Source organism: Saccopteryx bilineata, chromosome 6 (assembly GCF_036850765.1).
Source record: "Saccopteryx bilineata isolate mSacBil1 chromosome 6, mSacBil1_pri_phased_curated, whole genome shotgun sequence".
In the NCBI taxonomy this organism is placed as follows: domain Eukaryota; kingdom Metazoa; phylum Chordata; class Mammalia; order Chiroptera; family Emballonuridae; genus Saccopteryx; species Saccopteryx bilineata.
In genome coordinates, this window is record NC_089495.1 from 205,048,397 (window position 1) to 205,062,965 (window position 14,569).

Here is a 14,569-nt window from a genome sequence, read left to right on the forward strand (position 1 = left end):
TGGGGGAATTAAGGTTGGTGCCCAAAGTCCACCAGCGAGCAAGTGGTGGGGCCCCGATTTGACACCCGGCAGTCTGGCTATGGACCCCACCCTCCTAATTACCACAACTCTGCCACTCAGGAAAACGAAGGGGTCGTGTGACACGCTGAAGACCTCTGCTCTGATGTAATTATTTTATGTTATTCAGATAGTTTTGTATTTAATCATATGAAATACTTTATGCCCCGTGGGAGCCCTACCAGGCTGAGGCTGAGTCCTGGCTATGGCTACAAGCGTCAGAACTGGGTGGCAGCTGGGACATGGGGACAGAGGACCTCTGTGCAGGTACACGTGAGGGACAGAGCAACCAGCCTCCGGTCAGTGCCGACGGGGCACCCAGCTCTGTACTTGCTGCAGAGAGGCTGGTTTCTCTTCACCTGGAGCCTCAGTTTCCCTAGGTGCACAGCTAGTAGAGCAGTCTGAGCACCGTGACCTCTCTCAGATCACAAACCCCATGTGACGATTGAATGAAAGATACAAACCTTAGAAAAATGCATAGATGTGAAAAATTTGCACGTGCTTTCAGGGAGATCACAGAGCCCAACAGGAGCCCCTAAACTCCAGGTGTAGCTGTTGGGAGGCACCCCGGGGCACTGTTTAGGCTCCTGGGCTCTGGGGACAGAGAGATACAGTGTTACATCTTGCCTCCAACACCCATCAGCCTTGTGACCTTGTTAGAGGGCTTTAACCTCTCTGAGCTTTAGTCTTAACAATAAAATGAGTAATTACACTCATGTGACATACTGTTATGGGAACCAATCTGGCCGCTGCAGGGAAGGCTCTGCCTAGCCAGGCCAGCACTGCGGGAGCATCAGTAAATGGAGACCCCAAGGTTTAAGGCGATAGTTCTCCAAGTGTGGCCCATGGGCCAGCTGGTTCAGAATCGCACAGGGAACCTGGAAAGCTCTGGTTCTGCAGGTCTGGGGTGGAAGCCTCCCAGTTCTGATTGGGACTTAGTTTGAAAAGCACTTCACCTTTCCAGCCTCTACATAGTCCAGGTTCTAAAAAAGGACTGGTAAGTTTCTGGCCAGCTGGGACGAGCAGTAAACAGGTGCAGGGGTGGGGCAAGGGACGCCTCTGCGTGCCCGTCGCCCCCACACACCCCTTACCCCCTATGGGTCTAGGCGTCCCAGGGAGTCTCTAGCCGACCCCTGCAAGGGGCCCAACGCCTTCAAAGCCAGGCTACACGGGGAGGGGCGGAAGGAAAGGGCCTACCAGGAGAGGGAGCAAAATGGAAAGTGAAACCTGCCTGGCCAGACTTTCGCTTTCACCGCCTCCGTGCGCCACACAGGTGGCCGCGATCGCCCATCCTGCTGGGGTCTAACCGCCGCGTGCCCCCGACCTATCCCGCGGATTACTGCATCCTGGATGGCCGGCGACCCCTGGCGGAGGGAGGAAGGGAAGGTTCCCGACGGCAGGCGACCCATGGCTGGGGCCGGGGGTCCCCTGCGCCTCCGTGACTGGCTGGTGGCGCAGATCGAGAGCGGGCGCTACACGGGGTTGCGCTGGGAGGACGAGGGCAAGACCCTGTTCCGCATCCCCTGGAAGCACGCGGCCAAGCAGGGTTACCAGGCGCAGCAGGACGCGGCGCTTTTCAGGGTAAGGGGGCAGGGGCCGGGGACACCGGCCAGGCCCCAGCGCCCAGGGCACAGACCGACCTACGCGCTGGGTGACCTTGGGCCACATGCTTGGCCCTTAGCCTCAGTCGTCTCTAGTGTTTTCCACTTATGGGAGACCCTCAGACACCCTTTTATAACAGAATCACTACAGCTGGGTGACCTGCACTGTCCCCACCTCTCAAGGGCCTCTCCAACCTCTCCACAGTGGGGAAACTAGATGCCATTGATGGGACTCCCTCAACTTCCCACCCCGACACCATGCCAACCCAGCAGCTGGGGACATTTTCTGTGTGACCCACCCCACCAGGAATGTCCCCGTTTCCTCAGTTACTAACTTCCTCCAAACGGGCTCCTCCCCATAACATTTAAACTCCAGTACCTCCTGTAAGCCATGAGTCCTGGAGTCAACCAACCAACCACATAGCAAGCCACCACCAGGGCCCTAGACACCGCCTGTCTCCAGCTCCTGACCCCTGTCCTGGAAGAGTCTCCTGGTTGTCAGCCTCCTCCTCACAGCCCCTCCACTCTTTCTCTCCCTTCCTGACCCCTTCTGGCTTCCGTCCCTCCTGCTGCATTTCTAGGTGCCGAAGCCCAGGATGCCAGCCACCTTGTCTTCTCTGACCCCCGAGGATGAAAGGAGGGAGTCTGAGGCACCCTCCCTCCTCCTTGAAACACACTCACTTGTTTGCCCTCCCTCCACTTCACCCCACCTTCCTGGCCCCTGCTTCTCAGCCTCCAACCCCTCCCCTCCTATGTGGGGCTCTGGGCATCCACTCCTGGACTTCCCTCTCCCTGTCCCAGCCCCCCCCCCCCCGCCCCAAGCCTGCTGCTCTCACAGTTCCCAGACCTGCCACACTCAGCATATCCTCAACACCACGCTCATCAGCTCCCCTCTACTAGCAGCATCTGTTTCCCAACATGGGATACTGCACCTGTTGCCACCAGACCCCAGAGCCCGGCACCTGAGCTCTGGCTGCCACCCTCTCTTCCAATCTCTTTCTGCCCCATTACCAAGACCTGCTGGGGCTTCTCGCTGAGCTCCTGGTCAGTCCACCCACTTGAACCCGTTTTTCAGCCTTTCACCAGGACCACTGCTGTGACCTCACTGAGCTCCCTGCCTCCACCTGTGCCTCAGCTCTGCTCAGTCCTCCAGAGAGATCTTTCTAGATGTAACTCTCGCTCTGCCACTCCCCTACTCAGAGCCCTGGAAGGCTCACCGCCCTTGTGATAAAGTCCCGCTCCTCACCTGGCCTCGTGGCCTCTCAACCTTGCCAGAACTGCTTCTCGGCCACGTTCCCCGAACCCCGCTTCTCCCAGCTTTAGAGCCAGCCTGACAGTTCTTTCAGTTTCGAAATGCTTCATGGTTCTCTCACCGTTGGACCTTTGCACATGTCCTTCCCTCTGCTTGGAACACCCTCTCTCCTCCACATTGACCTGGCCAGGTGTCACTGTGCTCAGCTGAAACATGTCCTTCTCCAGAGCGTCTTCCCTGATGCACTCATTCAATGCCTTTATTAAGCTCCAGCTCAGTCCTTCCCCCAATTCACCCCAGATTCCTCCTGCTCCCCCCACTGAAACAACTTTCCCTGTGAAGTCTAAGTGCCTCGTATGAGTCTGTCCCCTCCAGCTGCAGCTGCTTCGGGGTGGTGACACTGAGCGCAGTGCCTGGCACACAGCAGGTGCTCAGTAACTGTTTCTGTGACCTGTCCCTTAAGACTTCTGTGCTGCTGTTCAGAGGAGAGAGATTCTGTAGGCTGGCACTCCCCATCCTCCTGGCTGCTTTGACTATCCCTCAGCCCACCACCGACACACACACACACACACACACACACACACACACACACACGACTCCCTGGCTTCACCCCTTCCTTGTGCCCAAAGCCCACGGGGTAAAGTTTGGCCTTTAAGGACATTCATGATCAAGCTTTGACCTGTCTTCCTTAATTTCTCTTCCCCTTGCCCCCATCACACACAGTTAGTTGATCCTCCTTATTTGTGGATTCTATATTTGCAAATTGACTTACTTGCTGTAATTTGTAATCCTCAAATCATTACCCAGGGCACTGTTGTGGCCATTCACAGACATGTGCAGAACAGTCTAAAATCTGAGTCGCCGAGAACACGCACATCCCGGCTGAGGGGGAACAGGCGACGTCTGCCTTCTTTTGTCTGCTCTCAGACTATAAATCAATGTCCCTTTCACAGTCTATCTAGTGCTGCATTTTAAATATTTTTGTGCTTTTTGTCGGTGGTTTTACAATTTAAAGTGACCCCCAGACTACGCAGTGCTGAGGTGCCGTCTAGTGGTTCCTACGCACGGAATCCTATGACACACCTTACGGAGAAAATACAGGATTGGGCAAAAGTAGGTTTATGGTCGTTCGTATGGAAAATAATGCAATAATTAATAAATAATACTGCAAGAATAAAATAAACTCTGTGCTTCACATACACCTGTAAATCTACTTTTGCCCCACCATGTCTGTGTGTCAGGGAAGCTCTGTTCAGGCATCCATAGAGTTTTGTTGGCTGTGAGTTCAGTGTCAATGAATCAACAGTTTATATCAGATAAGGCAGGAGTCCCCAAACTACGGCCCACGGGCCACATGCGGTCCCCTGAGGCCCTTTATCTGGCCCCGGCTGCACTTCCGGAAGGGGCACCTCTTTCATTGGTGGTCAGTGAGAGGAACATAGTTCCCATTGAAATACTGGTCAGTTTGTTTATTCAAATTTACTTGTTCTTTATTTTAAATATTGTATTTGTTCCCGTTTTGTTTTTTTACTTTAAAATAAGATATGTGCAGTGTGCATAGGGATTTGTTCATAGTTTTTTTTTATAGTCCGGCCCTCCAACGGTCTGAGGAACAATGAACTGGCCCCCTGTGTAAAAAGTTTGGGGACCCCTGAGAGAAGGTATCCTGCAGAAATACGTATAAAACAAAGTTAGGTATTGATCAGCTACTGAAAGGCTGTAAACAGCCTCGTAGAAACCTAGCTCCATGTTTCTCTAGGAGCAGTGGTTCCGGGTTCGCTCCTTCGGGGGGTGTGTAGATTTTCTAGAACATAACCACCACACATAATGAGGATCCACTGCGCCATCCCCTCAGACAGCAAATCACCACCGTTATTTATTTATTTATTTTTTCTGAAGCTGGAAACGGGGGAGAGACAGTCAGACAGACTCCCGCATGTGCCCGACCAGGATCCACCCGGCACGCCCACCAGGGGCGACGCTCTGCCCACAGGGGGCGACGCTCTGCCCCTCCGGGGCGTCGCTCTGTTGTGACCAGAGCCACTCTAGCGCTGGAGCAGAGGCCAAGAAGCCATCCCCAGCGCCTGGGCCATCTTTGCTCCAATAGAGCCTCGGCTGCGGGAGGGGAAGAGAGAGACAGAGAGGAAGGAGAGGGGGAGGGGTGGAGAAGCAGATGGGTGCTTCTCCTGTGTGCCCTGGCCGGGAATCGAACCCGGGACTTCTGCATGCCAGGCCGACGCTCTACAACTGAGCCAACCGGCCAGGGCCCTACCACCGTTATTTTATATGCCATCATCCCGCGTATTTTTTATATATCACAATCCATGATTTGGAATATAGCTGTTACCAGTGAGCAGCTTGCAGCTGGCTGCTCCCACTAGCCTTGAGTTCCTTGAGAGCAGGGTCCAGGTCCGTCTCGTTCTCCATTCAGTCTCTAACTTGGGCTTGGCACAAAGTAAGAACTCAAAGGAATATGATGTGTCAGATGGAGGGAGGGAAGGAGGAAGAGAGGAAAGGATGGAGAGGTAGAGGGACAGGGTCAGAGGGAGAGAGAGAAGGGTGGGAGGCAAGGCAGCCCCTCATCTGTTTGCATAACACCAGCCCCCCGCCCCGCGCTGTTCCTCCCCAAGTACCCTTGCTCACCCCCAGGCCTGGGCCGTATACAAGGGCAAGCACCTGGAGGGCGCCGACAAGGAGGACCCTTCCGCCTGGAAGACCCGGCTTCGCTGTGCTCTCAACAAGAGCGCTGACTTCTGTGAGGTGCGGGAGCGCAGCCAGCTGAACATCTCCAGCCCCTTCAAGGTCTACCGGCTGGTGTCCAGCGGTGCTCACGGCTCAGGTACCACCCTACCCCTGGTGGCGGCTCTCTGGGCAACGAGGACCTCGCCTTGGACATCTGTAACAATGGGGAACAGTGGACTTATTGAGCTTAAACTCGCGGGCAGGTAAAGAGAGAAGGACCCTTAGGCCACTCAGGTCATCTTCCCATTTGAAAAGGAGGAAACTGAGGCCCAGAGAGAGGTGGGTCTTGCCTGAGATCATGCCATGAACTGGGGTCCTCTTGTCTGGAATCACCTTCGTTGAGGGGGTTCCTGTGTCTCTAATTCCATCCAGTTACCAGCGCTCGTGCCTCCTCTGAAGAGGAGGGCGATCACCAGAGCCAGCGGGAGCCCCCTGGAGGAGAGAGGAAGCCAGCCTGTGGGACAGACCAGGTCAGTGTGTCCTTCCAGCATCTGCAGCCGTGCCAGCTAAGTCTCCTCTCACCCAAGCCACACTCTCTCTGGTCTCCCACACAAGACCCCTCCCCTCCATGCCCACTCCTCCTATCAGCTCTGCCATCATTTTGGGGGTCTATCAGTCTGTTCACTTTGCCTCCATCGTCTCTGGCTCCTTCACTGTTCCCGTCACTGCCATCATCGTCAGTTCCATCACTCTGTCAGCATCTACCCGATTGTCTCCAAATCCACCCTCTGGCCCCTATCATCACTGGGTCCCTCACTCTGTCCCCAGTCACCCGGGGAGATCCAGTTCTACCCACTGGATGCCCTCCACCTTCATCACCTTGAGCTCTCACTGTTGCCATAGCGGCGTCATTTCCATCTCCATCACTATATCGCCCCTCTTCTCTACATCCCGTCACCTCTCCCCATCAGCCGTGGTCCATCGCTCTGTCCCCAGCCCCCCACCAGTCTGGTCCATTCCCCTAATGCCCCTATCAGCATCCATTCCATCACTCTGTCCCCCGATCCCTGTCCCTCCTGTTCCCCATCGCCCCGTTCCCTCCTAGCACCTGTTCCCCCGTCACAGTGGGCTTCAGCTCTGGTCCTAGCAACAACTGACAACAACTCCCTCCACGCTCTTGACCTCTGTGGCAAGAAGGGTCTTGAGCTCCGAAACCTCCCAGCCCCTGTCAATCCCAGCTGGCCTCCAGTCTGCCCCGGCCTCCCTCAACCCGAGGGCAGCCACCCTGGAAACTCCTCTCCCGTCCTCACAACCCTGTCTCCTGATGCTCAGGCTGGCTCTGGATCAGCCACAGAGGATAAGGACAAGGAGCGCCCCAGGCGGGCCTGGCAGGGCTCACTGCCACCAGCAGCCCTGCTCCCAAGCCCTTTGGCTGACCACAGTATGTACTGGGTCTCCTCACCCACCCCTGCCTTTCTCCTGGCTTCCTCAGGGACCTTGATCTAGGGGTCAAGGGACCCAGGGGGAGGTGGTGCCTGACTGCTTCCCCTCCGTCCCCAGGATACCAGGCACAGGACCCCCCACTCCACTGGAGCTCTTTGCCCTTTGAGGACTTCAGCAACCCCGGTAAGGAATCTGATGGCCCCACTGCGCAGGTGGTCCCAGACCCTATGCTTTTGAGATTCAACTACCAGTTCGTTTATACTGGAAGTGGCAATCAGTTACCACCGCCACACACTGCTAAAATTATCACATATCGGGAAGAACCGCCAACATTTCCTTGAGGTGGGGAGGACCTCAGGGTCCCCTGCCCCTTTGCGGGAGGCAGGTGGGAGCTGGCGCCTCCTCTCCCCCTTTCCTCAGACTGCTGGCTGCACGTGCGACTGTTCTATGGCGCCGAGCTGGTGCGCGAGGCCACCGCGCGCACGGCCGAGGGCTGCCGTCTGAGCCCGCGGGCCGCGGTCGCCTCCACCGCGGAAGGCCTGCTGGGGCCGCCACCGCGCATCGCGCAGGTTCGCTTTCCGGAGCCGCCGCCCGGCGCACGCGTGTTGCAGCGCCTGCTCCCGCACCTGGAGCGCGGCGTCCTGCTGTGGGTGGCGCCCGAGGGCGTGTTTGCCAAGCGCCTGTGCCAGGGCCGCGTGTACTGGCGCGGCCCGCTCGCCCCGCACCGCGCGCAGCCCAACAAACTGGAGCGCGAGCGCACGTGCCAGCTGCTCGACACCCGCCGCTTCCTCGCAGGTAAGATGGCGAAGGAGGGGCCGCTGGTGGCGCAAGGCCGAGTGGCTGGACACAGGGGTGGAAGAAGGGACGTGGACAGAGGACAGTGGGCACACGAGGTGTGGGAGCAGGCGAATGGACTTAAGGATGCTGGGCATCGAGTGGATATTGAAACAAAGGACCTGACACAGAAGCACCGGGAGTGGGAACAGATTTGGGCATCAGGAGGGCTGGGCACAGATATTGACAGACATACAGGAGGGATAGTCAAGGAGCAGGCTTGAGGCATGGGCATAGGGCTTGGGCAGATGCATTGGCACAGGCTGTTAAGCATAGGATGGGGAACAGGGGCACTGGGCACGAGATAGGCATAGGTGTGTGGCAACGGGCATGGGTGGGCATAAAGGTGTGGCAGTGAGCATGGCACAAGGCATGGGGCATGAGCACTGGGAGTGGACGCGGATGTAGGACATGAGACAGGCACAGTGATATGGAAGTGGGCATAGGGCATGGGCATATACAGTGGGGATGCAGGCTCACAGGACAATGGGATATGAGCACAAGGTGGGCACCAGGTGGGATGCCCCATCTTGGCCCAGTCCCTACAATCTTAGTGCCCGTAGAACTACGGGCCCACCTGCAGGATGGTTGCCCCGAGCCCGAGTACCAGATTCATCTGTGCTTTGGTGAGGAGTACCCGGGTCCCCCAGACCAGCCCCAGGAGCGGCTCATCATGGCCCACGTGAGTCACTTCCCCCACTCCGTTGGAGAACCACACCCCCCAACCTCCTAAAGTTCCCTCACTGCTCCCTCCGGTCCCAGCTCCGCCCTTGATCTGCTACGTGATCCTCTGGTCCGTGTAACCCTGCCTGTGGAATGCACGTGGGGAGGGGGCTGTCACTAGGGCGGTGGGAACATCGCGGATGGGTTAGGGAGAAAGCTGGCTCATTGCCCCACCTTCTTCCCCCTCGCAGGTGGAGCCAGTCTTCGCCAGAGAGCTCCTCCTGCACTCAAAGTACCACACCCACAGTGCCCGGGCAGTGGCCGCTCCCTAGTTCCTGCATCCCGGATGGCATCACTCGCCTGATGGTGCAGCTGGGTCAGCCCTAAGTAGCCACTTCCTCCTCTCCTACCCTCTATAAAGTCAGCCCCTCACGGGGTGCGGACCCCACGCCAGCTCTGCCCAAACTGAGCCAGTGACCTTGGGGCTTCCCCTCACCCACCACCCAGGTGGGCTGGGGTAGCGGAAGCTGATCGTGGCCTTCGGCCTGTGTGCTGCGGGGACGTAGCCCTGGATCGCGCTGCGTAGGCGGAGGGTCGGCACAGCTGGGCCTGGGGCGGCCGGCGGAAACCGAACTCGGCCTTGCGGTTCCGGAAACAGCAATTCGGGCAGAAGAAACCAGAAAAACTTCATCTGTTTTTTGAGAGCCCAACAGGCCTATAGCGTTTTATCTAAAGCAACCTTGCTTACCTGCCATCGATCCATTATAAAGTTTGCTTTAACTTGAGTTTACCAATAATTAGATCCTCAGGGTTGTTTAGAAGGGGCTCAGAGTTTCGGACCCTTCCCCCCACCTGCCACTAGGGGCATCTGGGGCCCCACCTCTCTTCTTTCTGGGTGTGTGTGGGAGAAGGCCCCGGAACAGAGGATTTGGCCTGAACTTGGGACTTTGGATGCTAACCTCTGAACCCCCAGCACCGGCAACGCTTTCTTTGGAGAATCTGAGGCAGGCCCCCAAATAGAGCCCCAAGGCAGAAGCTAAAGTGGGAGCCAGGAGTCCAGCCCCTCTGTAGCTGCTTCAAACATTGTAGGAAGTTCTTGAGACTTGAGAAGAAGCCCCTCAACCGTGGAGGTGGTTGACCCTGCCCTGTCAGTAAGTTACCATGTTCTGCCCCAGGAATCAGACCTTGCTCCCTTTTCTGATTTCTGACTTTATAGGACTCTTTTTACAGAGGGCAACAAAATAAATCTGCTTTAGGGATACATTAATAAGCCACTTTTATGGGGCGGGGGGACTGTATGACTCAACAAAGTACAGAAGTCAATCAGTGTACTTTTTTTAATTCATTCAACAAATGTTGACTGAGCACCTGTTTGGGGCCAATGCTGGACACTGGGAATAGAGCAAAACTATATGGTACTTACTCTTCTTAGGGTTCATAGCCTGTTTTCCAGGGGTCCCCAGGGACTCTTCTCTTTCCCTGCCTGTCATAGGAGGGGTGATGTTAGGGGATTATAAAATCCTGGGTTAAAATTTTAGCTTTTTCACTCGCTCGCTGTGTGACCTTAAGCAAGTTTCTTAACTTCTCTGAGCCTCAGAGTTCTCATCTATTCAAAAGAACCTATGAAGACTGGGTTGCCTGTAGTTGGGAGAACATGGAGGAGGCTGCCCCACCCTTCAGAAGGCCTGAGTGTCTGCACTGGGTTTTGCTGTTCCCCAGCCCAAGACTGCAGCTGGCAGGGAGCTTCAGTTCAGAGTGACAGTCCTCAGCTATGTCCTACTCTGTGCTAGGCCCTCGGAGGGTGCTGGAGTCCGCATAAGGGGGCCCGTTGCCTTCTCACCACAGCTCGAACAGAGGAGGGGTCACCAGCTCCACTGGAGAGATGGCAAACTGAGGCTCAGCCAGGGTCAGGGACTTGCTTGAGACACCTCTTGGGAAAAGGGACACCTCTGCCCAAATGTCTGTCCTCCCCACATCAGTCACTAGAGGGTGCCAGGGCTCAGCAGACTGGTTTGGCTGGCTTTCATCACTATCCTAGGCACTCCGCCCCACATACACCCTAGTGAGAGGAGGGCAGGGAATAGTGTGACCTCAAAGGCCCTACACTGTGGGGAGCAGTAGACCACAGGCCGGGGAGAAGAGGAGAGGAGAGGAGAAAAGGGAACCGGAGTGGGAGTGTGCGAGGGCCTGGTGGCTCTTCTCATGGAGGCTCCCAGGTCTCCAGCTTAGCCCTTAGACTCCAGGTCTCCCCTCTCTCATCAGAGTGGACTGTCTCTGCCCCTCCCTCTCTCACATCTGTGCTTGCGTGTGTCTCTCTCTGTATCTACCTTTTGCTATCTCTATAGATTTCTTCATTTCTCTATTTCAGTGATTCTAACTTGTCCTGTGTACTCTGTGCATGCGTGTGTACACATGTGTGCAGTTTTTCTCTCTTATCTTTGTCTCTGCCTCTGCCTCTATCTCTCCGTGTGTGTTTCTGTCTCTTCTTATGTCTCTACCTCTTTATCTCTGTCTCTGTCTCTACCCCCTCACTATCTCTGTCTCTTTACATCTCTGCCTCTATCTCTTTCTGTTTCTCTCTTTTTTACCCTCAGTTTGACATCCTGTCCCGCCCCAGCCACCACCACCAGCACACGTGGGCCGAGGGTCTCAGTCCCTTCCCTCCCAACTCCTCACCCCTGGCAGCTGTTCAAAGCTTCCCAATCCTGGCCTCTCCTACCCGCCCCTCTTGGGCCTTGGAAGAGGGGGGCAAGGGAGGAAGGGAGGGCAGCCTGGTGGGCCCACCCCTTTTTGCCTTTCCAGGCTGGGAGGCCGGGCCAATGGGCCTTTTAACCAGCCTGGGCAGGCTGGGCCGGACACCAGCCCTGGACTCTGTGCCTGGCTCGTGTGGTCCCGGCTGCCGCCAGCCCGGCCAGCCGGCCAGCATGCAGCAGCAGCCCCCGCCCGGGCCCCCGGCCCCCGTAGCCGAGCCGACCAAGCCTCCCTACAGCTACATAGCCCTGATTGCCATGGCCATCCAGAGCTCCCCGGGCCAGCGGGCCACGCTCAGCGGCATCTACCGCTACATCATGGGCCGCTTCGCCTTCTACCGCCACAACAGGCCGGGCTGGCAGAACAGCATCCGCCACAATCTGTCGCTCAACGAGTGCTTCGTCAAGGTGCCCCGTGATGACCGCAAGCCAGGCAAGGGCAGCTACTGGACGCTGGACCCCGACTGCCACGACATGTTCGAGCACGGCAGCTTCCTGCGCCGGCGCCGCCGCTTCACCCGCCGGGCGGGTGCCCAGGGCCCCAGGGGCCCTGCCAAGGCCCGCCGAGGGCCCCTCAGACAGACCAGCCACGACCCAGGCGTCTCCCAGACGGCAACCGGCCGGCAGTGCTCATTCCTGCCGGAGCTGCCGGAGCCCAAAGGCCCGAGCTTTGGAGGGTTGGTGGGGTCCCTGCCCGCCAGCCTGTGCCCGGCAACCACCGACGTCAGGCCCCGGCCGTCCACGGAGCCCAAAGACATGCCCACGCCTAAGCCTGTGGGCTCGGGGGAGCTCCCCGTGGCCATCTCGCCGTCTTCGTGCCCGGCGTTCGGCTTTCCTGCCAACTTCTCTGAGGCCGAGGGTTTTAGCAAAGCCCCGACACCCATCTTGACTCCCGAGACGGGCATCGGGGGCAGTTACCAGTGCCGCCTGCAGGCCCTGAATTTCTGCATGGGCACTGACCCAGGCCTTGAGCACCTCCTGGCCTCGGCAGCCCCCACCCCTGCACCTCCCACCCCTCCGGCCTCACTGCGGGCCCCACTCCCCCTGCCCGCTGACCCCAAGGAGCCCTGGGTCTCGGGCAGCCTCCCTGTCCAGGGCGGCTCTGGCTACCCACTGGGGCTGACCCCTTGCCTGTACCGGACGCCAGGAATGTTTTTCTTTGAGTGAAGCCAGCCTGGCCTCGGGCGGTCCCTGCAAGGCCTCTGCCAGAACCCCCCCAGCCCCCAGGCTGAGCCTGCCTCTAGGATCTGGGAAGCTCTCAAAGGACCCAGGTCTGGCAAGCCGACAACAACTGGGACAAGAAGCCAAGATCGGAGTGGTGAACACTCAACCAGCCCCCAGGGCCTCCGGACAGACTTGGGGTGAGGGCAACCAGAGCCCCCGTGGGATTTACTCTGTGCCAATAAAGGCAGTGTGACGATGAGGGTCAGCTTGCTGGATGGTTGGGGGCCGAGGGCCGGGATGCCTGGTTCTGCACGAGGTGACTGTGGTCGTGAGGTTGTGTGGCAGAGGCGAGAGGCTCCAGAGGGAAATATCCCGCAAGAGGACTTCTCCTGCTGGGGACTTTCTCCGGGGAGTTTCCCAGGAAGACAGGATGGGAGGAGCAGGGACTGAGGTGGAGAGAGGAGGGTACCAGGCAGGGAGCGAGGCTAGCCTGGCGTAAGGGGCTGGCTTCCCAACCCGAAACTCCGACCCTGCTGCTCCCATCATGAGTGGTAGGAAGAACTGTGGCCACTTGTGACATTTATCCATCCTGGGTGGGTGCGCGCGCGCGCACACACACACACACACACACACCTCTCACCAGATCCTGTGTGGTACAGAATGACACCCCCATTTCACATGGATGGAAACTGAGGCTCAGAGAATTTAGGGCTCATTGGCTCCAACTCCGGGTGGCACAGGAGTAGCAGAGAGGAAAGCAAAACTAGGTCTGTGTGCTCTGCCCCAGCGCCTGACCTGCAGTTCCAGAGCGAGGATGCAGGGCCCGCGCAGGGTAGACGCGGAGGTGGTGGTGTCCAGGGGGGGGGGGGGCCTTCCCAGGCTCAGAGGGCAGGCGCGGCCCCCTTGCCTTTCCCACGCGAGTAGGGGCCTTCCTGCGTCCCCAGCTCTCTGAGCTCTCCCCGTGACTCTTTAAGAAAGCATTTTTCTCAGGGAAGGAGGAGGGGGTGGCTGTCCTGGGTACACATCAGGAGTGCCAGAGCCCTGACTTTCGGCCTTCTCTAGCTGCCGCCTTGAGGAAGCAGGAGAAATGGGTGTATTTGTGGCCCCCATCAGAGCAGCGGACTTAGGAGCCTGAAACCTCACTGTCTCCATTCCCCTTCATCCCACAGGTCTCCCATCTGGATCATGGGTACCGGGAGCGAAGGGAAGGGGCCAGGGATACGGGGGAACCCCCTTTCTGGTCTTTGGTGTAGTGGCCTGGAGGGTCAGGAAGTGACAGCCAGGGGGCTGGAGACCCCTTTGTGGAACAGGCAGCCCCGTCCCTTCCAGAGGCCGTTCCTGGGCAGGCAGCCACACCGACTTCAGTCTCTGCTGCTCCCCCTCCCTCAGCAGGTCCCCTGGGGCCTGGGAGGAAGCAAGTCCGGCTGGACAGCCCCAACTGTCTGGTTCCCACAGACTCCAGAGCCAGGGTGGAGGGGGGACCTGTGGGGTGGGGGCTCCCTGAGGCCGGAAGAGGTGGGGAAAGGGCCTGGCCAGCTGTGGGGCCCCTCCCCACCATGCCTGCGGGACCCCAGCCTGGAACCCACTGAGGGGAACCAGCGGTAGGGAAAAGGAGAGAGGGTCTGTCCTGTCTCGCTGGGGCGGCCTCGCAGTGAGAGGGGAGGTGAGGGGAGGAGGCTCCCACGTGGGTCTGTACGGTGGGGTGTGCCTGAGGGTCAGGACATCTCAGCGTGTGTGCGCACACGTGGGCCTGCGCGTGTGCGATGCGCACAGACAGACAGTTATAGAGACAAGGCGAGCAGACCTGGGGGAGTGGAGGCTCTTTCTCAGTTGGTCAGGGACAGAGGCCGCTGCCAGGCACTGTTCCCTGTGCTGCATTCCTGTGGAGACCCGATGACCCCAGTTCCTTCCCAGCCTGTGCCCTGAGCCAGTAGGAGGACGGGGAGCCCCTGCACCCTGCCTGGCCCTCCCTCCCTGCAGGAGGTTGAGCTTCTAACCTGGGGTGGGGGAGAAGAACTTGGTATCCCCTGCCCACACTTTGTCCTAGAGAAACATGCCAAAGGGTCACCCACACCCAGGAGGACAGACTGGGCGCTGGGCATGAGCTCCTTGGCCTCATCCCT

The 14,569-nt window shown here is 58.1% G+C and overlaps 2 protein-coding genes across 3 annotated transcripts; both read left to right on the plus strand.

Moving 5' to 3' along the window:
* Positions 1 to 1,280: 1,280 nt before the first annotated feature.
* Positions 1,281 to 11,135, plus strand: LOC136307707 (interferon regulatory factor 4-like). 2 transcript variants are annotated; one of them, XR_010725992.1, is made up of 8 exons: positions 1,281 to 1,638; positions 5,560 to 5,749; positions 6,025 to 6,122; positions 6,925 to 7,033; positions 7,153 to 7,218; positions 7,456 to 7,830; positions 8,453 to 8,551; positions 8,784 to 8,920. XR_010725992.1 is itself a non-coding variant. In XM_066234398.1 (8 exons), the coding sequence occupies exons 1-8, from the start codon at positions 1,408 to 1,410 to the stop codon at positions 8,862 to 8,864; spliced, it is 1,269 nt and encodes a 422-aa protein (XP_066090495.1). In that variant the 5' UTR covers positions 1,284 to 1,407; the 3' UTR covers positions 8,865 to 11,135. The 2 variants fall into 2 exon arrangements, 1 of the variants encoding a protein (XP_066090495.1); XM_066234398.1 differs by having other exon boundaries at positions 1,284 to 1,638; positions 8,433 to 8,551; positions 8,784 to 11,135.
* A 15-nt stretch (positions 11,136 to 11,150) lies between these two features.
* Positions 11,151 to 12,694, plus strand: FOXS1 (forkhead box S1). The gene has a single exon (XM_066234399.1). It carries the CDS (start codon positions 11,352 to 11,354, stop codon positions 12,447 to 12,449), a length of 1,098 nt encoding a protein of 365 aa, XP_066090496.1. The 5' UTR covers positions 11,151 to 11,351; the 3' UTR covers positions 12,450 to 12,694.
* Positions 12,695 to 14,569: the final 1,875 nt, after the last annotated feature.